This window comes from Equus asinus, chromosome X, assembly GCF_041296235.1.
Source record: "Equus asinus isolate D_3611 breed Donkey chromosome X, EquAss-T2T_v2, whole genome shotgun sequence".
Classification (NCBI taxonomy): domain Eukaryota; kingdom Metazoa; phylum Chordata; class Mammalia; order Perissodactyla; family Equidae; genus Equus; species Equus asinus.
In genome coordinates this window covers 119961514-119988408 of record NC_091820.1, presented here as the reverse complement: position 1 = coordinate 119988408, position 26895 = coordinate 119961514, and the positions used below count along the sequence as shown (strand labels likewise).

General features: G+C 36.6%; 1 protein-coding gene across 17 annotated transcripts in view; it reads left to right on the top strand.

The window, feature by feature from the left end:
• ENOX2 (ecto-NOX disulfide-thiol exchanger 2) overlaps window positions 1-26895 on the top strand; it is a 259106-nt gene that overhangs the window by 14812 nt on the left and 217399 nt on the right. Inside the window, exon 1 of one of the 17 annotated variants that reach the window (XM_070501967.1) lies at window positions 130-166. The exons of 15 other annotated variants lie outside the window; for them this stretch is intronic. In XM_070501967.1, coding sequence (XP_070358068.1) covers window positions 145-166 — 22 coding nt within the window. In that variant the 5' untranslated portion in view covers window positions 130-144. Of the gene's footprint in view, window positions 1-129; window positions 167-26895 lie in introns of those variants that run through there. One more of the 17 variants, XM_070501966.1, reaches the window with a different exon arrangement.

Genomic DNA, 26895 nt, shown 5'->3' with positions numbered 1-26895 from the left:
TTCCTTCATGGGGGGGTGGGTTAGGGCTAGTGTGTAGTAGGAGTTTGGGGTGTTTTGGCTCTTTTTTTGGTGGAGAGAAGAGAGTAAGAAGAGAATAACTCACAGTAGGATACAACGTGAAACAGTTCCCTGAAGAGTGTCACGATGTTCCTGGTACAATATACAGGTATAGCATGTTTTATTTTATCTGAAATTTCCCTTTTGTTTCAAAGTGCATTTCTCTCTTTTTTTATCTCCAGTTCAACTGTACTGAAGGACAAATAGGGTTCTAATGAGCTAAAGAAAATAGCTGCATAAAACATGCCTGCCCCTAGCTATAATGTTTTCAGCAGATTGCTGTGTAAAATCTGGGTTTTCTGTTAAATTGGTAGTTCCGATCTCTTAATTGTGCATGCTTCTCTGCTGTAGTCTTGTATTGAATTTCTCAAGTCTTATGTCTGCAACTGGTAGTATGTGATATAGCCTAGAGTGTTCGTACGGAAGACAGTGCTTTGGAAACAAAAAGCAATTTTTGAACACTTAGTATGTTGTGTTTCTCTTGAGTTTATTAACTCCTGTATTTGTTAATTGGTTGTCTAGATTTGGGATATAGTTAAGAGTAAGGTAACTTCAAATAGGAAGCATTCCAGAACACATTTGTTTGGTAAATTTATTTTTATTTTATTTAACTCAGATTGATGGACATTATATATTATTGTTGTTTGTTCTGCTAGAAAAAAGTGTTGGAAATAGTAAGGCTAACAATGCCAGCTCCAAACCATCTGTATCATAAGATAGTATTGGACCGGAAGTATTCCTTAAGTATTTTCTTAAGCTTTCAGAAACATGTTGGTCCCTAATAACGAAGAACTTGAAGACTGATCAGGTATTGGTGAATGTTGTTTAAAAGGCTTCTTATACAGCAGTTAGACAGAAAAGATCCTTCCAAATGGAAAAACCTTGAAAAAGTTTCACTTTCTTGCTGAACAGAACAGAAGCTTATAGTTCCTACAACCACATGTTTTGATAAGTTTGAATATCATTTATTGTCAAGGACTTTCATCTCCATTCTTGCTTTATTGTCCTTAAAATATTGTGCTCCTGTGCTTAAGAGCTAAAAGATTGTGTTCTGTTTTGATACGTGGTTTGACAGTTGATTTTGTTCCTCATTAATTGGACAGCATGCGGATGATGTGGAGAAGTGAGTGAGTGACAATATTTCAAGGTTACGCTGAAGAGCATACAGTGAACTTTAGTGCCTGGACCAACAGCTGCTTAATTGAATTGTCTGCAATTAAAGCAACAGCAGGTTTGTGTAGTCTCCCTGCAGCCTGTTTATTTGAATTTATAGCTTCAGTTTCTTCTTTGGGTAGCAGTTGGTTTGTTCACTAAGAGTTGGAGAGTTGTGCTTGTTGGATGTTTTCTCCATACTCCAATGTTTGCTTGACTCTACAAGAGCCATCTCTCTACATTTTTAATGTGAGAAGTTGTTGAGGTTTTTCTCTTTGGATTAAAACCAGAGAATATCTCGTTTTCTCCATTACAAAAGTAAATAGATACATTGTCATGGAAAATATTGCTTTGTTCATTAAACAGAGGTTTCTCATGGACCTGTGTTATTGGTTTAAATTTCTGGCACTGAAAAATTTTGGACTTTATTATGCTACTGGAATTACTATATCTGGGAAGAACTTCTCTATGCTAATAAAAGTGTTTGTGTTAAAAAAAAATAGTGACATTATCTCCTTGCCATCTCTCAATTCAGAGTGACTTAATGAATAATTTCAAATCCTACTAGGTGGCTTTTATGACTGAACTTTATTTGTACGCTAATAGTGAATACATATTTAATTCCTTCATGGTTTTATGCTATTAAAAACATAATTACAGTATAGTTCTTGGTTATTGATTCATAGTGGGTGTGGTATTAAACATTTACAGAATGATTTAACATTTACTCGATCAGTTTATACTCAAACAACCCTGTGTGAGGTCAGTGGCATTGTGATCTCCATTTCAGAGGTAAGAAAACTGAGACTTAGAGAAGTAATTGGCCCGAGGTCTCACAGCTAACAAGTGGCAGAGCCTGAACTCATGGGTTAGATGATCTGATTCAAGAATCTGTGCTTTTTTCTCCCTCTTACTCCAGGCTGCCACTCAGTTAATGGATCTAGGCGAAGTTTGACTTAAGCTACTAGTGAAGAAGACTAAATTCAGTCATTTACTTAAAAAATGTGTTATTTGATAAAACTAGAGATTTTTTTCCAAACTATTTTAACCCAACATTTATTTTACTATGTGAGTGCTTTCCAGAATAATTTTACAGATATCTAAAGAAACATTAGTGTTTTGATTGATTTATTCATCAATATGAATGAAGGTAGAGTCTTGTGAGTTATTGGGAAGTAAAATGTTTTCCAATCTAAAAGATTAATGTGGAATATTTTCCTTCTAAAATAAGCTAGTGTGTTTTTAATTCTGCTTAACAAACGTATACGATTGTTTTCATGAATGTATCTGTATTTTAAAATATATTGGCCATGAATGTGAAGTGCTTTATGTTTTAAAATTTGAGTATTTTATCCAGATCAACAGAAAAAATATACAGCTAACTCAGTTTGACATTTCTCTGTTTATCTTATCTCACATCTAATCTATCTGTCTATCTATCTACCTACCTATTTATCTAAAGTAGACCAGCTTTCTCATCTTTTTAAGTTCCCAAATGGTTTCTCAATTTTAAATTCATTAGTTTAAAGGAAAAAAAACACACTTTCTGTCCCATTGAAGAAGGGAATACTGTGTAAAACTGCATTATCACTTCACCAGATGAACCCAGATACTCGAGTAGCTCATATGAGTTCTCTGGTAAAACGTTGTTTAAAACCTCTTCAGGAAACATTCTTGAAGCAGTCATTCTTAGATCTGAATTTGTTAGAGACTGTGCCATGTACTGGGGAAATGACTGGATACTCACACCATAGAGAACTCTTCAGCATCTGACAATAAATATTTGAGAACGTTGTCAAGAAAATGAGCCAGAGATAGGGCAAGTATTGTTATGACCTGTTTATGAGACTTTTAGAAAGATGATAATGGATATATTGTCTCAGATACCGTGTAATTAGAATTTATTCTTCTCTAAGATGATATCTTTATAATTTAACATATCTTAAAGTAAAGCTATTCTTATATTATTCCCTTCTAGCAAAAAGGAAGAGAGGATGATATAAAGCCCTTTTGTCATTCTTTAAACTTAAATGGAATTTGACGCTTAAAAAACTACAGGAGGGAACTTGGGGGAACCTGTCAGGGTTAGAGGGAGGAGAAGTGGGGAACTAGGCATATGATTGGAAGCTCCATGTTAAACTTGGTTTCAGGTGGTAAATTTCCCGTGCAGTTGGAAGCTCTGGCTTACACCCCTCACTCCATTCCTTTTCCTGGGAACAAGCACTCTAAATATACATGAAAAACAGCTTTTTAGGGCATTTTAAGAGATTGACATTTTCTTATAGGTGAAAGAAAATGTCTTTCATCTGCAAAATAATATTTTTTCTGTGCTGTTTGAGACCAGGAAAAATTAGAGAGGGAGTCCATTTCTAGGTTCTGGCTGTTTAGAGAGCTGAAGTTGGTCGTCTGATGGATTTTCTGTCAGTACACTGTTGAGTGTATTTTAGGGGAGTGAAAAACAAGTCTTATAGATGGGGGTATAAGGACTAGTGTACATCAGCCAGTGGTGTGCTAGAGCTTACTAGCTTACTTAAGGGGATCACTAAGAATATTTACAAATTTAAAAACTTACTTGTATCTGTCTTCTTCCAAAAAAGAGTTAAGATACTCATTATGAGTAGTAGTTAAGGCATACTGTCTATGTAGGACAGTATACTGCAGATGCCCCTTGGGCTGCTAAACTATACTGATCACCATCCCTTGGATATAGCAGTGATGCCTTCAAGGATTATTGAACATAGCACAATTTAGTGTGTCTCCCACTCACACATACACATGATAACAATAGCTAACATTTATTAAGTGTTTACTGTGTGCCAGGCCATGTTAGAAATAGCTTGTATGTATGAACTCATCAACCTTCACAGCACTCCTATGAGGTAGATAGTATTATTTCCATCTTAAGGGTAGAAAAACTGAGACACAGAGTTTAAGTAATCTGCCTACCAGGTTACACAGTTACTAAGTAGTAGAATCAGGATTCTGTCACAGGAAGTCTATCTCCAGAGCCTATGCCCTTAACTACTATGCAATATGTTGTATCTCTTTAAGGGCGCTTCACTGAAGAAGCTATTTGACCACTCATGTGCCACCCATAGCAGATATCCCAGTGTCCAGGCCTTCAGAAGACATAGACAGTGTAGAGCTGTCTGTTCACCAGACGGCTGAAAATTCAACTTTCTTTCTGACCCTCATTGCTGCTACTCTCTATTGCCAGAGTCATGGTGGATCCTTGCATCCCCAGCAGCTTCGGAGCACTGCCGCTACTCAAGTTTTGTCTCCAGATTTTCAGCTTAAAAAAGAAACTTCATATTGTGTTGTTTCTCTCTCAATTCTCAGCTTTTTGAAAGAACAAACATTGCCAACCAGAGTGCAGTTTTTCTTCTTTGCAGCCAAATGACCAAATCATAGCACGTCTTCCCTGCATCTACTCTCTCCTCACTCCATTGTATACCTAGCTGTTAGTGTTCTTCCAAAATGAAGATCTTATCATATCACTAGTCTCCTCAAACACCTTGTAAAGGATTTGGGGTTTTTTCTCCAAAGAGGAATTTAGAGCCATCCACAGTCTTGTCCCAGGCACCCAGAATGCACTTACAGCCCTGTGTCCCACTATACAACCTTCTCTAAACCCTATCCACCAGCCACCCTAGACCACTTCTGGGTCGCCAGGTACACTCCAAATTTTCAAGCTCTTGTGCTTTTCCTCATACTGTTCTCTGTATTTTAATTGCCTTCCACATCTTCAACAACCCTCGAGCTAATCAACATTTAAGGTTCACTTCAGATGACACCAGGTACTGTATTATAATACTCATTTTTGGTCTATCTTCCCCCACTAAACTGAGTTTATTAAAGTTAAAATTCTTATTTTACTAGTACTTAGCACATAGCTTAGTGCCTTGTACATATTTAGCCTTACATGCAAAATTCAGGTCTTCAAACACTGCACCACCAAAGAATTTTTCTCCTGTCCTGCTAAGTCAAGGTTCAAAACTGTTCCTAGAGCCTGAGAGTTCCAGAAACTGGCTAGATAGCTTCTGCTCTGCATATTCTGGAATATTCTGTTCAAAAGATTTGTTTCTGATGCGACTATCTTCTTGATTATTTTTCTCTATATTGATCCTTGCTCAAATCTACTATACCTTGAAAGCTCCTTCTTTTGCCTTTGTAGAACACTTTGCACTCTTGTAGAGACCAAGGGCTTCCCTATGTACACATATTAATACTTATCCATACAAGAAAATGAATCAGAATGTGTAAACTAATCATTGGAATTTTTTGATGCATAATCACAGTGTTTCTCAAAAAGTGGTTTAGAGACTACTCATGTCAGTGTTACCTAGGGCATATGTTTAAAATGCAGATTCCTGGATCCCCATCCCAGACCTACTGTGTCACTCTCTGAGTTATCTGCGTTTAGCAAACTCACCAGATGATTCTTCTGTACAACTGACTTTTGAGAACCACTGTCCAAAGTGAAAATTAAAATGTTAAATCTTAATCTATATTCTCTATGGATATGAATATTAATTACATTGTGGAAAAACTATCATTAAAATGGTTTGAATTTTTTTGTCTGACACTGAAAGTCTTGGTCTCCTGGTGTCTAGCCCAATGCTGTCCAATAGAACTTTCTGTAATGATGAAATATTCTATATCTTCATTGTCCAACACAGTAACCATTAGCCACATGTGATTACTGATCACTGAAATGTGACTACTGCAACTGAGGAACTGAATTTTTAATTTTATTTAAATTTAATTAAATTGAGATTTAAATAGTTACCTGTGGCTCTTGGCCACAATATTGAAAATCTGGAGCTATTGAAGTGCAGCTCCAGAAAACTTGGCTATCCGGGAGAAATAGTACTCTTAAGGGTCTACATGGCCACAGTGATCCTTATATTGATGGGAAATCAGACAGGAACATTGTCTCCTTTGACATATAGGGCATTGCATTTCTTTTTTTTTAATAGTTGAAATTTTAAAATTGGCCTATGGCCCTGTGGTGTAGTGGTTAAGTTCAGCATGCTCCACTTTGCTTTGTGGCCCAGGTTCGTGGATTTGGATCCTGGATGCGGGCCTACACCATTCATTGGCCGTGCTGTGGTGGTGACCCACATATGAAGTGGAGGAAGATTGGCACAGATATTAGCTCAGGGCTAATCTTCCTCAAGCAAAAAAAGAGGAAGATTGGCAGTGGATGTTAGCTCAGGGCTAATCTTCCTCAGCAAAAAAAAGAAAAAAAAGTGGCCTAAAGTAAGTTATCCTCAGAAGTGATTTGACAAATTATGATCTCAATTAAATTTAAATGAGATCTACACTGCATTTCTCATCAGTACTATTTTTCTAATCATTTTGGCTTGCTATTGAGAGCTGGCTGTTAAGCCTGATTTCTGAGCTAGGTATAAGATAGTTGAGTTAATCAGAAAAAAAAGATCTCCTAGCACCAATGTTTAGGTCATAGACACTTTTATAGATTTAGCTCTCATAGACCCTTTAACTATTCTCTTTATGACTGATCAGCCCCTTAGCCACTCATTACTCATTACTTTTCAGCTTCCATTTCTTTCTCTGGCACATCTTCCTTGAACCAGTAGTGTACCACTTTGAGGATGGTTTCATTATTAAAGAGCATTGATACTATGGAAGAATGTGAATCAGAAATGGATTGTAGTTTCCACATAAAGAGACATAAATCTAGGTACTCTGTTTTATGTGGAGTTCATCATATGTATTAGTTGTACTCGGTGGCTTGCTAAAAAGAACCCAATGTCAGAGTCTATAGTATTGCAAAAATCACCATAGCTAGAATACTGTACTTGACTATTGCTGTCTGTGGAAACTGTATGACAAAACATTATTCCTGCTTAGCCTGCCCTCTGTTACCTAGATCCCAGTTCGTTGTATTGTTTCAGTTGCTAAAATTTTTAGGACATCCTGAAATTCCCTTCACTCCCTTCACATTCTTCACTTTCTTTGGCTCTGCTTTCTGTTTTCAATAGACAGCAGATCGCCGCACGCCCCCCCCCCCCCACTTTTGTGCCATTCAAACTCAACTCCCAGAATCTATTGTTGTATCCAGCCTCACTGAACTGCCTAGAGGAGTTTAAAACGGATGTTTTAAAGTGCCACTCAGGGCCACCCTGGAGCACTCTGCAAATAGGTTCTTTTGTTTTGAGGACTAAAGAGATAGTACCACAGTGCAGCTACAGTTTTGAGAAATGTGTAAAGACAAAACCCATTTGGAACTAAAGTAAATGTTTAACTCCTTCCCTCTCTCTTCCCCCAGACTACATCTGCAATTATCAGTGACATTTTTACTTCGTTTAGGAAGCCAGACATTTCTATCCTCAAAGAAAAAGTTCACTCTGATGGGGACCCTTCATAATTCAAACCAGGATGGAGAAGGCAAATATGTTTTAAAGATATATTATAGGACTATGCTAGGATCTTTACATAAGTTATTTCATTTAATCCTCATTAGCCCCCTCAACGAATGGTGGTTGTCCTCCTTACCCAAGGCTGTATATTCCACTAGTCTACAGCTCTGTTTCCAGACTCCAAAGCCTGTATTCCTGTTGCTTTTTTACTTATATGTATACTTAGGAATAGTTGTCTTTTCTATCTGTGAGTTTGTGTGTCTGTGTGTGTGTGTCGGTGAGAGAGAGGGAAAGAGAGAGAAAAGGAGAGAGAGAGAGAGAGGAGGTTCTCAGCACTAGGTGTTCCCTCACAAAAATCCCAGATCAGAATAAAGTGGGAGAATGTAAAGAAGACGCTCCCTGTGTTAACTGTGTACCAAACAGGAATTGCAATGTGTCCAGTTAAAGCTTCTGATGAAGAGGTTGCAAAGAAATCCTTCTTCAGATTCTTTACACTTTGTATTCATTGGCACTTCCATCCCATATACTAGACTGCTAACTCTTGCTGCTAAGTATGGTTGGCATTTTCCCAAACACTGCCCTTTGCTTTGGAGGTGGGGCAGGAACCGTAAAGAACTACAACTCTAAGATGCTCTTCTGAGTCATGGAAATTTGCCCAGCTTATTCAGTGGAAGTTTTACAATCTTGATTCACTTAAATTTGTGATAAGCAGTGTGAAGAATATAAAATAATTGTGGCAACCCGTATTTAATAAAAATTACAATAATCTGCAAGTAAGTCAGACTATTCTGGAAAAGTTTTTTGGATGGCATATTACTTTTTTCTTAGTTATAAATATCATACAAATAGATCATCATCAAAAGTAAATTTGATTCATGCTTTTAAAAAGTCTACAAGTGGTAGGAGATAGTAAACTATATTAAGAGTGCAATATGATATGTCATTTAAAAGGCCAATATGTTTTTGAGTAACTGACATGGATATGGACAAATAGCTTCTTAGCGCAAAGTAGTGAGAATCCCTTTTTAATTGGTAATAAGACTGTGCCCAAGTTTCCATTCTCTGGAATTGAGATGCTTGAAATGGAAAAGAGCAATTGAAATGCTTAAGGGATCTAGGGAGAGTGGTTTATGAGGGTGGGATACAAAGTAAATACAATAAAGGCAGCTTGAGTAGTTTGTGAATATTGGCCCTCGTGGCTATTTTGAGTGGTGTGAGCAATAAAGAGCACAATCTGGCAGAAAAAGGGATAAGCACAGGCAGAAATATGGCCATTCGAGCAATGAGTCTGGAATTCCAGTGGTATCTTTTCCCCTCCCAAGTAGTGTTCCCTGAATGCCCTACCCACGGCCCTTGTGAGCCTTTTAACGTGAAGGGAAAGAAATGGTCTGAAGGAATTGAAGCGACAAAGGTATAATTGTTTTTTCAAATATATACAGCCATGTAAAATAAAAAGAACCCCCCCCCCCCAGCAGCAAACTTTCCAGAACATTTCCTTGGCTGGCCTCATAGCAAGACCAGATGAAGCACAAGCTGTAGAGAAGAACCTCACTCTAACCTGGAATATGATCTAAAGCAATGCCCTTCTTGGAACTACTCCACTGGGATTTATTACTGGAAGTAACAGAAAGGCTATGTTAGAACATTAGAACACAGTTCCAAGGCATGAACCCTGAAGTTGGGATTTATAATAAAGCTCTGGTGTACAAGCTGGTCAATGAGTACAATTTCATTGCAGATGTTTTCCATTTGAGATTTTTGATATACGGCTTTCGTGTATGCCTAAGATGTCAGTGAGTCAGGAGAAGTCAGTCAGCACTACTTAGCTAATACCTACCATATGTCTTGCCTGTACTTGACCAGTCCAATGAGAGAGGTGCTTGACTTGAAGCTGTTTAGCCATTTCTGATCCCCATGTCACTATTGGTAAGCTGCCCCTCCTAGCATGTTAAACTGTCCTCATCTGTTGTGAGACAGATGATGGATAAGCAGCTTTTCTCGTTGTATCTGAACTTCTCATTTTCAGTATAGAATCATTCCCAGTAGTTCTAAAATGTAAAGTGGAGTAGAGGACTGTTGCCCCAGGAGGTTTTAAATCTACATCATAATGGACCATCTGACAAATGATTCCACTTTATGATCCCAAGTTAAAGTTATTGACAGAGAGAAAAGCATTGCAGAATAGAGTGCCAGTTTCTTATGGCATTTGTGGACTTAGGCCAAAATATTTGAAACCTTCAGCCAAAGAGTTCATTCTGGAACTTTGGAAGCAACTTGTAAAAATGAGCAGCCTGCATATTCCATATCTGGTGAAAGAACAGAGGAGGACGGAAAGAGAGAAAAGAGAGTCCAGAATGATTTGTATTCATTAATTTAACTATTATCAGTGTTAAGTACAATGTATGATCCGATTTTTATTAATTTTTATGAAGTGCTACCCTTAAAGCTGTAGACTACAAAAAGAGTAATCCAGTAGGTAGGCCCATTGCTAAATGATTGAGCCAGAGACAGCATATAAATGTTAGAAATGGTCTAAACCACAGCATCAAGTTTTGTTATTTCATAGGAAATCACTATTGGGACTTATGAATCTAGTGAGAATATGTAAGTACTCATTTATTCCTGACTAACGAGGAAATGATTGAGAATGCAGACAAGGTTTACAAATAAATGTTTGTAATTATGCATTTTAATAGAATCTTACAGTTATAAAAAACCTTAAAGGCTATCAAGAAATATCTCTCCCCCTCCACCACATACGTATAGAACCTGTTGCATAAACCCATCTACTCTATCCTCAAGCGGTCATCCAGGTTATGCTTGGATACTTTCAATAGTTTGGCACTTTCCACTATGAGGTAGCTCATTTCATCTTTGAATAGCTCCAGTTATTGAATGTTTGCACAAATGAGCCAAAATCTCTCTCCCTCTAGCCTTCACCCATTGCTCCTACTCTTATGCATAGTACCATTTACACAAACTAAAATAGGAATTGAGCCCTCTGAAGTTGTATTGTCTGGTGGCCCTGATTCTGCTTATCCCTTGGGGCTTACACCAAGCAACCTTACCCAACTTCCATAGGATAACCCCTCAAACGTTGGAAAACAATCATCATGTGCTTTTTTATTAACAGGTTTATTGGGGTATGATTTACATACCACACAATTCACCTGTTTTAGGTATATAATTTAATGATCTTTGGTATGTGTTTTGCAACCAACATCAAAAATCCAATTTTATAACATTTTCTTTACTCAAAGAATGAATAAACCTTGATCTCCTTAGCCATTATCTCCCTATCCCCCCATTCCCTCCAGTACTAGATAACCACTAATCTACTATCTCTCTATAGATTTGCCTGGGCATTCTGTATGAATGGGATCATGAAATATGTGTCCTTTTGTGTTTGGCTTCTTTCATTTTCACTAAGAATAATGTTTTCAAGCCTCATATATGTTGTACTAGATATCAGTACTTCATTTTTGTAGCTACATACTATTTCACTATATTGCTATACCACATTTTGTTTATCTATTCATGAACTGGTGAACATTTGGGTCATTTCCACTCTTTGGCTATTGTGAATAATGCTGCTATGAGCATTCACATGTAAGTTTTTGTGTGGACATATGTGTTGATTTCTCTTGGGTATATACCTAGGAGTATATACTTGGGTCATGTGGTAATTCTATGTCTAACATTTTGAGGAGCCATCAAAATTGTTTTCCAAAGTGGCCACACAATTTTACAATCCCACCAGCCGTGAATAAGCATTCCAGTTTCTCCACAATCTTGTCAACTCTTACTATTGTCTAATAATAATAAGCAGCCATTCTAATAGATGTGAAGTGGTATCTCTTGGTTTTGCAAGTATTTTCTACCACTCTGTAGACTGTATTTTCACTTTCATGAGGGTATCATTTGAAGCACAAACACTTTTAATTCTGATGAAGCCAATTTATCTAATTTTTTCTTTTGCCACTATGTTTTGGTATCATATGTAAGAAACCCTTATCTAACTCAAGATCATAAAGATTTACTCCTATGTTTCCTTCTAAGAGTTTTACATTTTCAGTCCTTAAATATAGGTCTGTGATCCATTTTTAGTTAATTGTTGTGTGTAATATGAGGTTGGGGTTCCTCTTTATTCTTTTGTATGTGGATATCCAGTTGTCCCAGGACCATTTGTTGAAAAAGACTATTCTTTCTCCATTGTGCGATCTTAGCATTCTTGTCAAAAATCAATTGATGATGAATATAAGGGTTCATTTTTGCATGCTGAGTTCTGTTCCATTGTTCTGTATGCCTGCCCTGATGCCAGTACCACACTGTCTTGATTGCTATAGCTTTGTATTAATTTTTGAAGTTGGGAAGTGAGAGTCCTGCAACTATGTTTTTCTTTGCTGAGATTGTTTTGTTTATTCTTGGTCTCTTACATTTCCATATGAATTTTAGAATCAGTGTGTCAATTTCTTTAAAAAAAAGTCAGCTTGGATTTTGAAAGGGATTGCATTGAATTAATAGAGGGATTTTTAAAAGAACAAATCTCACTTAGAATGGGACCCCATGAAGGGTGTCTCCATACACAATTTCCATATACCCTTTCTCACCAGTAATGTCACTTCAGAACCAAAGCTTACATGTTTTACAACTAACTTTTTGTTTCTGAAGTATCCAGAATCCCCATGCTATAAATATGTAATAAAAGACAAACAAAATGAAATGCCCTGTTCAGTGGCCAACACTTCTCTTGCCTTTGACTGGGATTATTCCTGTCTACGTGAAGAAACCAAGAAACAAAGTTGAAGGAGAAAATTGGCTAAGTCAGAGATAGTCTCTTTTCATTCAGTCCCATCCTGGAGTGAGGGCATGTGTATATGTGTGTGTGTGTACGTGTCGGTGTCTATGTGGATGGTTAGTGGCTGTGTATGTGAGTCTCTTTGCATGTTTCTGTTTTATTTCTCTGCTTTCCCTCCTCTACTTTATTCCATTACTTAACACTAGTTTTTGCATTTGCTTCTTGGTTGTTAAGCTGTAGCTCTATATGATCTCCAGAGTTTGAACTATCTCCCTGTACTGCTTTGATCGCCTGTGCTGCCAACCTTGTGATGCTGGCTTATTGGCCTTTGTCCTTTCTTCCCACCTCTTACTACTAAGGAGTCAGTTGCTCTACAGAGCCTTTCTAGTTCCCTCACACACCATGCCTCAGATGGTGCCAACATTGTTTCCCAATTACAGATAAAACAGAGCATTTACCATTCTAGGCCATGACAAACACTTCTCAAAGTAAGGAGAGTAAAAGCCAGTCCTTAAGAATGAAGAGAATTCAATCAGGATTTTAAAGCTTAGTCAACTAGAAAGCTGGTGTTATATATTTCCTCTAGCTTTTTAAAAATAAATTCTCCCTGCCTTTCTTCCTTCCTTCTTTTCCCTTCTTCATTGCTCCCATTAGCATGATGATTGCAATGCAGAGGCAGATTGGGAATGAAGGTAGGTAATAGTAAGTATTAAGTCTAGGCTGATGCTGAAATCAAGTAGAGAGAGGATATGCCACCTTGGGGAAATATCAAAATATCAGAGGTTGGGGAGACATAGTTTGAAAAAGATTTCTTGCAGATTCTGGTATGATCTTCAATAGGTATTATACTAGCCTGGTTGAGAATCACTGAGATAAGTAAAAATGACTGCTGTATCATCCATGAACATTTTATTTTTTATCAACGTAAAATGACTGCATATATCTTAATAAATGCTTTTACCTTACAAAATAAAACAAAAAAAAAAACCCTGATGATGAAAAGAATAGAAAGTTACTTAGAACAACTTCACAGATGGTTTCCAATATTTGCAGTTTGCTATATCCTGGGGCCTAATGGGGTAAAAAGTTCTTGTAAATAAGGAGAATAGGCATGTGATACTGGCGGTGATACTGCATCTCTTGAGTTCTAGCAGATTATGTGGGGTAAGGGAACACCAACTGTCTGAAATGGACAAAGAGAAGAAAAATGCTCTAGGGGGCCTCTTCTGGCTTCAAAATACCTTCTCCACATACTTGTACTACTTAGAGATTCTGTATTGGTTGATGATCTCTTTTAAGATACAAATGTCTCATGGGAAGGTTAAGCCTCAATCATATTTTAGCATCAATTACTTTAATCAGATATTCAGATCCATTCCTATCTGAGGTTTCTGTTCCCCAGTGGCTTAGAAGGAAGGTATAAGGGAGGTGTGTGCATCTCTTTATCTTCTCCTTTACCTGTTTGATGATAGTATGGGGAGGAACTTTCAAAACACTTTTGTAGTAAAGAACTGAAGCATTGGAATAGGATGAAGGTGCAGGATATAGATTAATTTGATTAGTTTGTCGTCCTTCTTCACCTTTTAAAATCCTATCCAATTTACCAAACTCAAGTTCTACACGTCACAGAAAGCCTCCCCATCTTCTGCCAGCCAGCATTTATTTGCCCCTTCTCTGAACTGAAACAATATTAACTATCTATACCACCAAATCCAATGTTCAGTTGGTACTATCTCTCCTCCTATTCTTTAGTGAGTTTATATGTGCTAAACTTGTTCTCCTTATGCAAGACTAGTGATGGATGTGTACTATAATTGACTGTTGGAAGGAAATGATTGTAAGTTCTTGAAGGTAAGGACTGTACCTTCCTTATTCCTTACATTATTATTCTCCATGGCATATTGGACTATATATTTGGATCTAGGGAAAGATCAACCATAACTACTGTTATAATTAAGATCTTATTCTTTACTGTTGTCTACCTTAAAACCTGCATTTGCAAGTGGATGCTATGATGGATATGCTTCCAGAAATGACTTCAGTCACTCTGCCTAAGCTGGCAGCATTTTTTCTCTGCTTTGCACTAGCCTTAGTTTGTGGCACTGGCTGTTCCTGATGGCTAAGGCCTTGATACTGGCTCCTTCTCATAATCAATAGTGGGAGCACTTAGAAATGCCATTTGGTAGCTTCATGCAATAGGATAGGAGCAATGAAGAAAATATAATAGCTCTCTCTTGTTTCCCTTTTCGAAGTGTTAACTAATCTTATTGTGGTAATCGTTTCACAGTATATACATATATCAAATCATCATGTTGTACACCTTAAACTTACACAATGTTGTATGTCAGTTATATCTCAGTAAATCTTGGAAAAAAGATCTATATCTGATAATCTCCCTAGTTGTTTCTTTGTTAAATTTCTCTCTGTAGAACATAGAGGAAAAAAGTTTACTTAGAAAAAACCATTGGTTTTTTGACATAAACTCAAGCAGGTGAAAAAAAAAAAACCCTTCTAGAAAGATAGGGCAGCTTTTAATTCTCCTAGGCAGTTGCTGGAACAGTAAAACACAGTAGCCATTGGCGGAGTGTGTGTTAAAGGGATTTATATATTTAATCATTTTCCCTCTGCACTTCCTTACGCTTGTACTACCTTGTAACATCAGGTAGAAAACAGTGCTGACGATTGCTTCTCTTTCCCCCAGTTGAAGTTTAAAATTATGAACGCTGTGTAATGAAATGGTGATTTTTATTCTGTCCTGGTGGTAAAAAGGGATTTGCTGATGTGTAAAATGAGACAAAGATAAATAACAAACAGATGTTCTCACAAAATGTTCATTAAATCTCTGCCTAGTGGAAGATGCTAGATTACATGTGTTCAAACTCTAAATGTGTTAGAGAATAAGGAGCTTTTATACCTTAATGCTCAATTTAGGAAAGACTATATAGCTTTCTCTGTAAAAATCATAGTAATCAGTGACTTATAGTCTCTTACTCATTTCACAGTGGCTTGTCATGACTGTTTTTAAACTTTTCTTATTGATTTTGACAGTTCCAATTATCCAAACAGACATCACCTTATTGAGGGATTATGAAGTGTGTTTAAGCCTGTATTGTAAGACCCTAAATAGGAGTTATCCAACATGTAGAAGTTATGACTTTTGCTTGGATCATCTCTAAAGAACTATCAGCCATGGAGATGTGATAGTGATTGCGGGAGCAGAGGGGTGTGGTTAGAAATCGGGAGCAGGAACAAAACCACCCTCACCTTGTTCCTCTTGCTCTTGCATAAAAAGTAGAAATTATAGTTCTTGACATAGTGTATTGCTTACAGCAAGGACTTCCTGCTACTGTAAGCCACTGTTCTGCTGTGCTAAGTGCTAGGCAGGTGTTCATTTCTGGTAAGTTGAAATATGTAGCTTATGTTACAAAGGTGGGAAGGAATGCCCAGCTTTACCTGGGGAAGAGGGTAGCCAGAGAAGGTAGCTCAAAGAGATGATATTTAATCTGAATCTTGAAAAATGGTGGCAGTTCCTTAGACAACATAAAACATTTCATTCAGAGCTAAGGGCATATGGAAAGACACAGAATCCTGAAACAACATGAGAAACTTTAGATGAACTCCCAGTGATTCAATTTGGTTTTGTGCTTCAGTTTCCTCATCTGTAAAATGGGCTTAATAATGATACCTATCTTACATGTTTGTGAGGACTAATAAGTTAATATATGTAATTTGGAATAGTGTCTGGCATATATGAAGTGATTAATGTCTTAGGACTTATCATGATATTAATAGCTGGAGTTTGGCATTTCCATAGGAAAGTGGAGAAAAGTGAAACTGAAGTAATAAGTGGAGGGGGGCAGATTATAGATTAACACTGTGACAAAGAAGGTGTATTTTTTTCTTACAGATGATTGGGAACTAGTATGGAGTTTTAAGCTGGGATTTCAAATAAGTGACCAGATTTGCATTGTAGATCACTCTGTTTGCTTTCTGAAAGATAAATCTGGATGGAACAGGGCGGGGGAAGTATTTGTGGAAATTGAGTCCAGAGAGATCAGTTATAAGGCTATTGCAGTAGTTTACGTAAGAGATAATGGAGGATCTAAATTAGAAGAATAGCAGTGGAAATGGAAAGATAGGTGCAAATTCAAGAGATATTTCAGAGTAACCAGGTATCAAAGACTGGCAACTAACAAATATGTTTTGTTTGACCCACACGGTGTTTGAATTTGAATGCCTTTAGATGGAACCTGCATTCTCTAGTTTGACTTAGGCTTCGCCACTCCCTATTGTGTTACCATATTGATGTTATCACAGTGTCACAAGTTGATGTTACTTGGCTGATCCTTTTTCGGTGAGGGAAAGGAAGGAGTTAAGGATGACCCCTAGATTTCTAGATTAGGTGACTGGATGAACAAAGGTGCTAACAGCCTGGATCAGGAATTCAAAAGTCTGAAAGAATTGGGAGAAAAGATGAATTATCATTTGGGTATATCCAGTTGGAGGTATCTACAGGATATTAATTAGAACTATAGATCTGTGAGTCAGGAGATAAGTCTACATTAAAGATATAGATTTAGGGAAATCATTAGTTTATAGGTGGTAGCTGAAACTATTTAGGTGGATGATATCACTCATAGAGTATAATTAGAATGCTAAAAGGAGAGGACTGAGCTCAACGAGAAACCAGTGAAGTGACCAGAGGTAATGCTAAAGGAGAAAAGAGTTCTAGGCATAATGTAGACCTCAATGTGTAGACTTATACTGTAGATTCAAGTGTTGACTCATAGTATAGAACCACTTTGAGTGATCCGTGGACCCCTGTGCTCCCCAAGACTCTTTCAGGTAGTCTGAGAGGTCAAAACTGTTTTCACAGTAATTCTAAGATGTTATTTTCCTTTTTCCCTATGTTGACATTTTCACTGATAATGCAAGAGCAATGGTGGTTAAAACTGCTGGCACCTTGGGCACAAATCAAGGGAGTGGCACCAAATTGTACTAGTTTGTAATTGTATTCTTTACCAACACACACTCATAGTTAAAAAACGAAGCCATTTCACTTAATGATGTCCTTGATAAACCAGTAAATGTTATTAGTTTTATTAAATCTTGACCCTTGTGTATTATCTTTTTTAACAGCTTTATTGAGGTATAATTGATATACAAAGAACTGCACATATTTAACATACACAATTTGATGAATGCATATCTTTTTAATAATCTGTTTATCAAAATGGGAAGTATGCATAAAACACTTCTGATGCATAGTAAAGTATGCTAGTATCTCGAGGTAAAGCACTTGCATGACTGAATTGCAAACTGAACTAGCAGCTTTTTAACATAGAACTCCAATTTTACTTGAAAGAACAAATGACAAACTATGGTTATTCAGACTTGGGTATTTAGCAAGCGTTTTCTCAGAAATAAAATAAACCAATCACTTTAAGGAAAATAACTGACAGTGTATGTTGTCAATGATAAAATTGAGCTTTCAAGTGATAATTAGAATTTTGGAACAGTTGTATCTGTCACCATAAGCTTGAGAGCTTCCCAATACTTATAGTCTTTTCTGATGAGATCAGCAGTGATATTAACTAATGTGATTTTTAAAATATTGTATAATGAAATATGTCACCATTTGGAAGATCTGCATAACTCAGTGAAACAATATTTGTCAAATGATCAATGCATGATATTGTAAAATCTTGCCTGTGTAAAAGATCCGTTTAAAGTATAAGACTGACCAGTGGATTTTAGTATAACAAATTGCAAGAAGTTCATTGACAGAAACTCAGATTCCCCATTGCATTTATGTTAAAGAAACTACCACTGTCAAGTTTTGGTGTAGTATTAAAGAATATCCACAATTATCTGAAAAGACTATTGAAATACTTCTCCATTTTCCAGTTACATATTTACATGAAGCTAGATTTTCTTCATATACTTTAACCAAAGAACATATCACAACAGATTGAATACAGAGCAGACATAAGAATCTAGCTGTCTTCTAGTAAACTCTCTTCTATAAAAATGACTTGCAAATTTGTAAAACATTGACATTATTCTCACTGTTTTTATTGTTTTGGAAAATATAATTATTTTTCATAAACGTTTATGCTAATATGTATTGGATTTATTGTTGTTATATTTAAATGAATAAATCAATACTTTAAAAATGTCACAGTTATAATTTCTAATGTAGTAGGTATTGATAGATATAACCTACAGAAACCAAGGGCTTTTTGAGATCCTCAGTATTTTTTAGAAGTATAAAGGCATCTTAATACCAAAATGTTTTGGAACTGCTCTTGTAGACTACCAAACAAAAGTGATGGGGAGAACAAATGATCACGCTCGCCTTACTGTTAAGTAGCCTAGACTCCTACAAGGGAAACTGAGACAATGAAAAAACATAATATGGAAAAGTATGTGTAAGTGCCACAGCAAGTGACATAGACAGTAGGCACTAAACAAGAAGAAGAGTTTGGACTAAAGAGTGGTAAGGGATTTGTTGGAAAGAGAGATTTGAGTATAGGTAGGATTTTGTAGAACAAAAGAATTTGGAAGACTCTTCCTGAGCTTGATGACCACCATAAGCAAAGTTCTAGAGGCCAACATAACCATAATATACTCTAGGAACAGTAAGGAGACCATCCTTACTGGAGTAAATAGTTTGCATTGATGAATAGCAATAAATTAGTTGAATAAATAGGCTAGAGACAGATTATGGAGAGCTTTAGATGTCAGGATGAGGAATTTAGATTTTATGGACAATGTGAAGCTATTAAAGGTTCATGATTCAGGATGATAACATGATGACAATGATATTTCATGAAAATTAGAAGTAGTGTAAAGGAGAGATTGGAAGTAGAAAGACTAGAAATCAATTAGGACAATATTGTAGTCATCCATGCATGAAGTGATGAGGACCTAGTCATAGGAATGGAAAGTAAATAATGGATACAATAGATATTGTAGAGGCAAAATGAGCAGGACTTGATTGATTAGCAAGAGGGGATTAATTTTGAGACTGGATGACTGAGAGAATAGTGCTGTTATTGATGGAAAATAAAAGAGTATAGGGAGACCCATTTTAAGTAGTTGATGATGACTAGGTTATTAACTCATTTGTCAAAAGTGTAGGATTATCCTAATAGAAATATGTATGCATAGGGAGTCACTAGATAGGAAGTTGGTTGAGAAGTATAAAATTGAGAGGCTACATTAGATAGGTGATCATTGGGTTTAAGGAAATGAATGTGTTTTCTGAGAAACACATTATATAAATCAGGAGCCCAGGAACTAAGACTTTTGATCTAAAGCTATTAGGTTGTTTTTTTTTTTTTTTTTGAGGAAGATGAGCCCTGAGCTAACATCTGCCACCAATCCTCCTCTTTTTGCTGAGGAAGACTGGCCCTGAGCTAACATCCATGCCCATCTTCCTCTATTTTAGGTGGGACACCTGCCACAGCATGGCTTGACAGGCGGTGCATATGTCCACACCTGGGATTCGAACCAGTGAACCCTAGGCCGCCAAAGCAGAATGTGCAAACTTAACCGCTGCACCACTGGGCCCGCCCCTAAATCTATTAGGTTTTTATAGGTGGAGCCAGTGAAGAAGACTGAAGAAACAATTGAAGACTATTAGGAGAACAGAATAATATCAGATTGCAGAAGCCAAGGGAGGACAGAGTTTCAAGAAGAAGATGGAAATCAGCCATGTCAGATTCTACGAAGAATAGAAGATTTAATATATATTGTAAGCTCTGTGAAAGCAGGAGTCACTGTATTGTATGCTTTACTGAATGATCTTTTCTAAGTGCCTAGAATTGTACTTGGTACATAGTAGGTGATGAATAAATAAATAAATATACTTGGCTACTGCTGCTAAAAGTTTTGCAAACCTTATAAATATAACTACATTGGAGGAAAGTAATTAATGAGCCGCATCTTCAGATACAAACCTCTGTAGAGATATTGATTCTCTTTATTTGCCTATCAGGCACAGTTATTGGAAGCTAGCAATTGTTGATATGCACAGTGAAAATGGAGGTGGATTGCTTAGCTTTGTTGATTCACATGTGAGGCAGGCAGAAAGAGGTAGATGATGTATATCTATTTGCATAACTCTAAAGACTAAAACACAGCTAGTAGCCTTACCTTCTAGTCCTGTTAGGATGTACTATTCATCGGAATAGAATATATTCTTATGCTGGTGGTGTCTGGTGAAATAATCCTGCATCAAAATGAATAACCACTTTGGAATTTAAATAGTCATAATTATAGCCACTAAGAAATTTTATTTTAGTATAAATTTATTTTGGTATTGGTTTATAAATTTTAGTTGTAAGTCTTTTAGAAGACCAGTGCATTGGTTGGGTTGAAAAGAATAGGTCCAATTTGGTGGTTAAAGTAGTTTGTTTATTTCAATTTTTGGCATGGGTTTCCATAATGGATACTGGAGAAATATAGATGATTTTACTGGAGGAAACAAGTTATTTGATACTAATGGATTTTTTTCATAATCTAGTTATATAGCAATGACTGTGTTTTGAGCTTGGATTTTTGTGTTAGTTATCAACTGCTGTGTAACAAGCTATCCCAAAAGTTAGCATGTTAAAAAAACAAACATTATCTCACAATTTCTGTGTGTCAGGAATCTAGGCATGGTTTAGCTTGATGCCTCTGGCTCAAGATTTCTCATGAGGTTGCAGTCAGGCTGTTGGCTGAGGCTGTGGTCTCATCTAAAGGATTGAATGGAGGGGGAGTCCACTTTCAAGCTCACTTGTGTGGTTGTTGGTAGACTTCAGTCCCTTGCCACCTGGGCCTTTCCACAGGGCTGCCCCATGACATGGCAGCTTGCTACCCCAGAAAGAGCAATTCAAAAACATGAGAAAGAATACCCCAAATAGAATCCAGAGTCATTTTATAACCTAATCTCAGATGTGACATCCCATCACTTCAGCCATATCTAATTGTTAGAAGTAAGTCAGTACTTCCAGACCACATTTAAGCAGAGGAGATTACACAGGGTTTGTGAATACCAAGGAGTTAGGGATCATTGGGGACCATCTTAGAAGCTTCCTACCACAGATTTGTTGACACATTTTACCTTCAAAACACACAACTGAAGTTGGAGAAAGAGAGAAGTACAGAGCTAAAGTCAGCTTTTTAGTGATAAAATCAGGAACATGTCCTGTCTCCTGGAGTATGAAAACTTATATCTTCCTCTATGAAGCATAAATAATTTTAGAAAAATACCTAAAGCTTAAATACATATATATTAAATTATATATAATTGTATGTATATATATTATACACACACATATATATGATTTTTAGACATATTGCATTTACTGAAAAACAATGTGAGAAGAAACTGAAAAGCCAAGTGAGAATAAAAAGTTAACATGAAGATATAAAATTTATCTTCAAACCATTTCTTCAATTACGAAACCACCCAGAAAGACAGCAGAAAATGTTTGACATTAGCAGAAACTCCATTTTAATTTCAATGCTGTTGTTTAATTAATGTAAGTTAATATGAAATAAGATACAAACTAGTTAAATGTAGCCCCCATATATTGTTTTCAGTGCATATTTGAAGGCAGAGATAGAAAAAGTAGACTAAACAGTGAGAAACTGAGTTCTAGAAACAGATATTATAGATTCCCTCATAGTTCATATGTCAGAACTATGTCTTCCTCTTACCTTTTCTTTACTTCCATTACATTTTAGATTTAATAACTGAAATTATAAAAATACACATTTTTGATGATAAAATGGTAATTTAGCAGGAAGCAGAATAGTACTGTCTTGCAGCAAATCTTTAAATTCAATTTTTAACTAAATTAATTTCATGAGGTCTGGTCTATCTAAATCCAGAAATTATAGGTATTCATTTAGATTCACAAACCATATCCCATTTACTTCAAATAAAAAACATAACCCTGTCTTTGTCTACAGAGACAAAGAAAGGAATAAGGTAAGAGAGAAAATTATTAATCATAACAAAAATTTTTAACGTGAACAAAATTTATTAATCATAACAAAATCAGATGCCTATTTGAAACTAAGGAAGGAGAAAATATGTATAATATTTAAAACAGGTGTGTTTGTGCATGTATATTTCAAAAGGGATACATTTCTGAAGTAGTCATGTCTTGTTTGGAATGACAGACATCTTTGCTCTCGAGAAGGAAAATAAATGAAAGAGGAAGAGTTTGCATTAGATGATGTCTAAGGTCCCTCCTAGCTTTAACATTCGATGAGTCCATGTTCAGATTATACATTTGAGGTCTTGGTTATTTGTGGTAAGGAGAGTGAGCAAACATGCATAATTAAACCTATAGATGTACAGATCATCTCTAAACTTCATTTTAGCCTAAACTTTATTAGAGCAAATACCAAGTGTGTAAATGTGTGTGTGTGCACGCATGCACACGTGTTCAAGGTATCTGGGCTTAGAGGTTATGGGAGTGGGGCGGTGCTGTGTACCTTGCAATAGGATGCTCAGTCTTTTTGTGTCCTACTAGGAAATGTAGATAATTGCTTTATAGACATAAACCACCTTCGTATTCTCTGTAGCTCAGGAATCTATTAGAATAGGAAGGAAGCTCTGATTAGCCCTCCTTATGCCCCTTGGAAATTCTCTTCAAAGAGGCTTTTTTTCTTTCTTTTTTTTTTATTTTTTGAGGAAGATTAGCCCTGAGCTAACATCTGCCGCCAATCCTTCTCTTTTTGCTGAGGGAGATTGGTCCTGAGCTAACGTCTCTGCCCATCTTCCTCTATTTACATGTGGGATTCCTGCCACAGCATGGCTTGATAAGCAGTGCGTAAGTCCACACCCGGGATCCGAACCGGCAAACCCCAGGCCCCTGAAGCGAAACGAGTGAACTTAACCACTGAGCAACCGGGCTGGCACCAAAATAGGCTTTTTTTCTCAAATACCCCTATTCTTCTCAGGTTTAACTGAGGTAGTTGCTTCATAGTTTCTCATCCCCCAATAGGTTCTGTTTCACATTCATTCATTTATTCATTGAATATTTATTGAGTGCCTACTATGTGCCAGGCATGGTCCTAGGTGCTGGAAAAACATTTGAGTACAAAAAAAAGCCTCTGCCTTATTGCGTAGGTTCTAGGAGAGGAGATGGGCAAATATTACACCCATACACACACACACACACACATACACATATAGTCTTAAGTGATATATTCATGTATATCTATAAGGTGATAAGTGATTGCGTATGTGTGTTTATATATATAGTCAGTGGTGTGGAAGAAACAGAGCATGATTGGGGCATTGAGAGCATTGGTGGGATGCAAGTTGCAGTTTTAAATAGAATGTTCAGCGTAACCTCATTGATGAGGGACATTTAAACGATTATTTGAAGGAGAGTGGCTATCTGAGGAAAGGACATTCAAGCAGAGGAAACAAGAAGCACAAAGACCTTCAGTCAAGAAAGTGTCTGGATTGCTTAAGGAATTAGTGTTCGAGGAGCTGGTGTGGCTAGAGCAGAGTGAGCAAGAGGAATGACAGAAGATAATTCAGAAAGGTGTAATTAGGGGACAAGACAGATCTTATAAGGCCTTGAGAACACTGTAAGGATTTTGACTTTTACTCTGAATAAAATGAGAAAACTTTGGAGGGTTTTGAGCACAAGAGTGGTGTGATCTGGCTTTTAAAAGGATCGTGCTGGCTGCTATTTTGATAAGGGATTATAGGGGTATGAGCAAGGTAAAAGCATGGAGACCAGATAGGAAGCTGCTACAATGATTCAAGCAAGAGATGATGATGACTGGGAACAGGGTGGAAACAGTGTTAGATGTTGAGAAGTGGATAGATTCAGGATATATTATAAGACTGCAACAAACAGGATGTGCTGATTGAATATGGGGTGTGCAAGGGAGAAGTCAAGGATGAACTCAAGGGTTTTTGCCCTGAGGAAGGAGGTGACATTTACTGAGATGGGAAAGAATATAGGCAGAGTAAGCTTGACATGCAAGAGCTCAGTTTTGGATGTGTTCGTTTGAGATGTTTGTTAGAGATCTAAGTGGAAATATCAAGCAGGTAGGTAGGTATATGTGTCTGGAGTGCAGTGGAAAGGTTTGGACGAGAACTATGCATTTGGGAGTCTTTAGCACATACATAGTATTTAAAGCCGAGGGAGTAAAGACAGAGAATAGATCCAAGGACCGAACCCTGCAATCCACTTTTTAAAAGATGAGGAGAAGAGGAGGAACCAGCAAAGAAAACTGAGAAGGACTGGCCAGTGAGAGATAGGAGGAAAGTCAAGAGAGTATGGCATTTTGAAAGACAAATTAAGGAAATTGACCATTGACTATAATCTTTTCTGTCCTCTGTGTTACTATTGCCCTCCCTAATTCAGCACCACATCATTACTTGTCTGAACCACAACCATCTCTTTAGTTGTGTCTTGTACATGTTTTTATTGTTGCCTTGACCATACTACTTTATAATTATCTGTTTCTCACATTTAGGCTGTTATTTCTTGGAGGGCAGTGATGATATTTTACCCATCTTTAAATGTTTGGCACCTAGCATGGGGTCTGATACATAGTAGGCACTTAATAAATGTTTGCTGAATGAATGAATAAATGAGCGGTCACTTTTTATCCTTGCTCTGGAAATGCCAGTTTCAGTTTAGAGGATTATAAATTTTTCCCTACTACTTTGAATTGTTTCCAATTCTTCAATTTAAGATTCTAATATAACTAGTAATAGGATAGAATAACTGATTTGCATCTCAGATGCAGGAGCAGCATGCTGAATAACAATGTGCTATGAGTTTGATAGCATTGGGATATCGTGTCCCCTAGTATTATCGATGTACATCTGAGTTACTGTAATACAGCCAATCCTCACAAGTTGAATTTGTTAGGTTATTTTCATTTACCTCTCTGGGATACCTTTACCATGTAAAATTAGTTTTTATGAGAAGATTCAAATTTGTTTGTACCTCTGGGGAGAAAGAAGGAAGGTATTGCCATCCTGGACTTTTTAAAGGATATTTAATACTCATTTATCATAATCTAAAAGGATAAAACTAGATTTTTTCATTGGTGGCCTTTATTTCTTAGGTAGAAATGTAAAAAATGTCCATGATGAGGCATACCTGTTATCCAGCCAGTTCAGTATTCTATTTCTGAGAGGGCTTTATTAGGAAATCATCGTATCTCCCTAATACCAATCTCAAAATAGGTAGAAGTATCTCTGGGAGGAAAACATTCTAATTTCTTTCAATAATACATTGTGAATCTATTGTCTGTGATGTCATCTAACATTATCTGAATTTGTTCATTTGTAAACTTTTAAAAATTTCTGCCATATTTGAGACACAAGAGTTCTCTAGTTACATTTTGTTATTTAAAGAAATACTTTTTAAATATTGAGGTAAAACTTACACAGTGATATGCACAGATCTTAAGTGTACAATTGGATGACTTTTAACAAACGCATGTACTCTTCTAATCAACGCCACAATGAAGACATAAAACATTTTCGTCACAACAGAAAGTTCCCCTATGGTCCCTTCCAGTCAATCTCCAACCTACACTTTCAACTACTCTTCTGACTTCTATCACCATAAATTCGTTGTCTGCTACTAAACTTTATATAAGTGAAATCATACACTATGTCTTTTTTGTGTCTGGCTTCTTTCCCTCAGCATTTTTATTTTTTAGATTGATCCATATTGCTGGGTATTATCAGTAGTATGTTCCTTTTTGTTGTTGAGTAATATTCCATTGTATGAATTAACTACAAATTGATTTGTCCATTCACCAATTGATGCACATTTGGGTTGTTTCTAATTGTTGTCTATTAGGAATAAGTCTGCTATGAACATATAAGCACTTAATGCCAAATATTCCACTCTAAGCACTGCTTTAGCTTATTCCACAAATTTTGATGTGGTCTGTTTTCATGTTCATTCAGTTCAAATACTTTTTAATATCCTATGTGCTTTCTTCTTTGACACATGGATTATTTATATTTTCCAGGTATCTTTCTATTATTGATTTCTAATTTAATTCTGTTGTGTCAATGAACATGCTCTATATAATTGAAATGTTTCAGATTTTAGACTTCTTTTATGGACTTAAATATAGTCTATCTGGGAGAATGTTCCAGGAGCTGTAACCTTAGCTCCCTTTGGAACTAAGTCCTCTAGACCAGCAGAACCTAACATCATGGGGACAGAAAACAAAAAATTTGCTAGTGGATTACCAGGGATAGTAGTAAGTCAATCTACTATTGTTTTCACCTCTAATAATTATTCCTGGATCCATAAATCCTGACTATTGGAGAAATAATGCCATATATTGGACATTGATTTAGAACATATACTGTATCCTAGAAGGCATTGCTACTGTGTAGCTCGATCTTCAATAGGACATTCCACCATTGTAGCAAGCCTGCTGCTTCAGGATCATGGAGAACATGGTAAAACTAGCCAATTCCATGAGCATGGACTCATT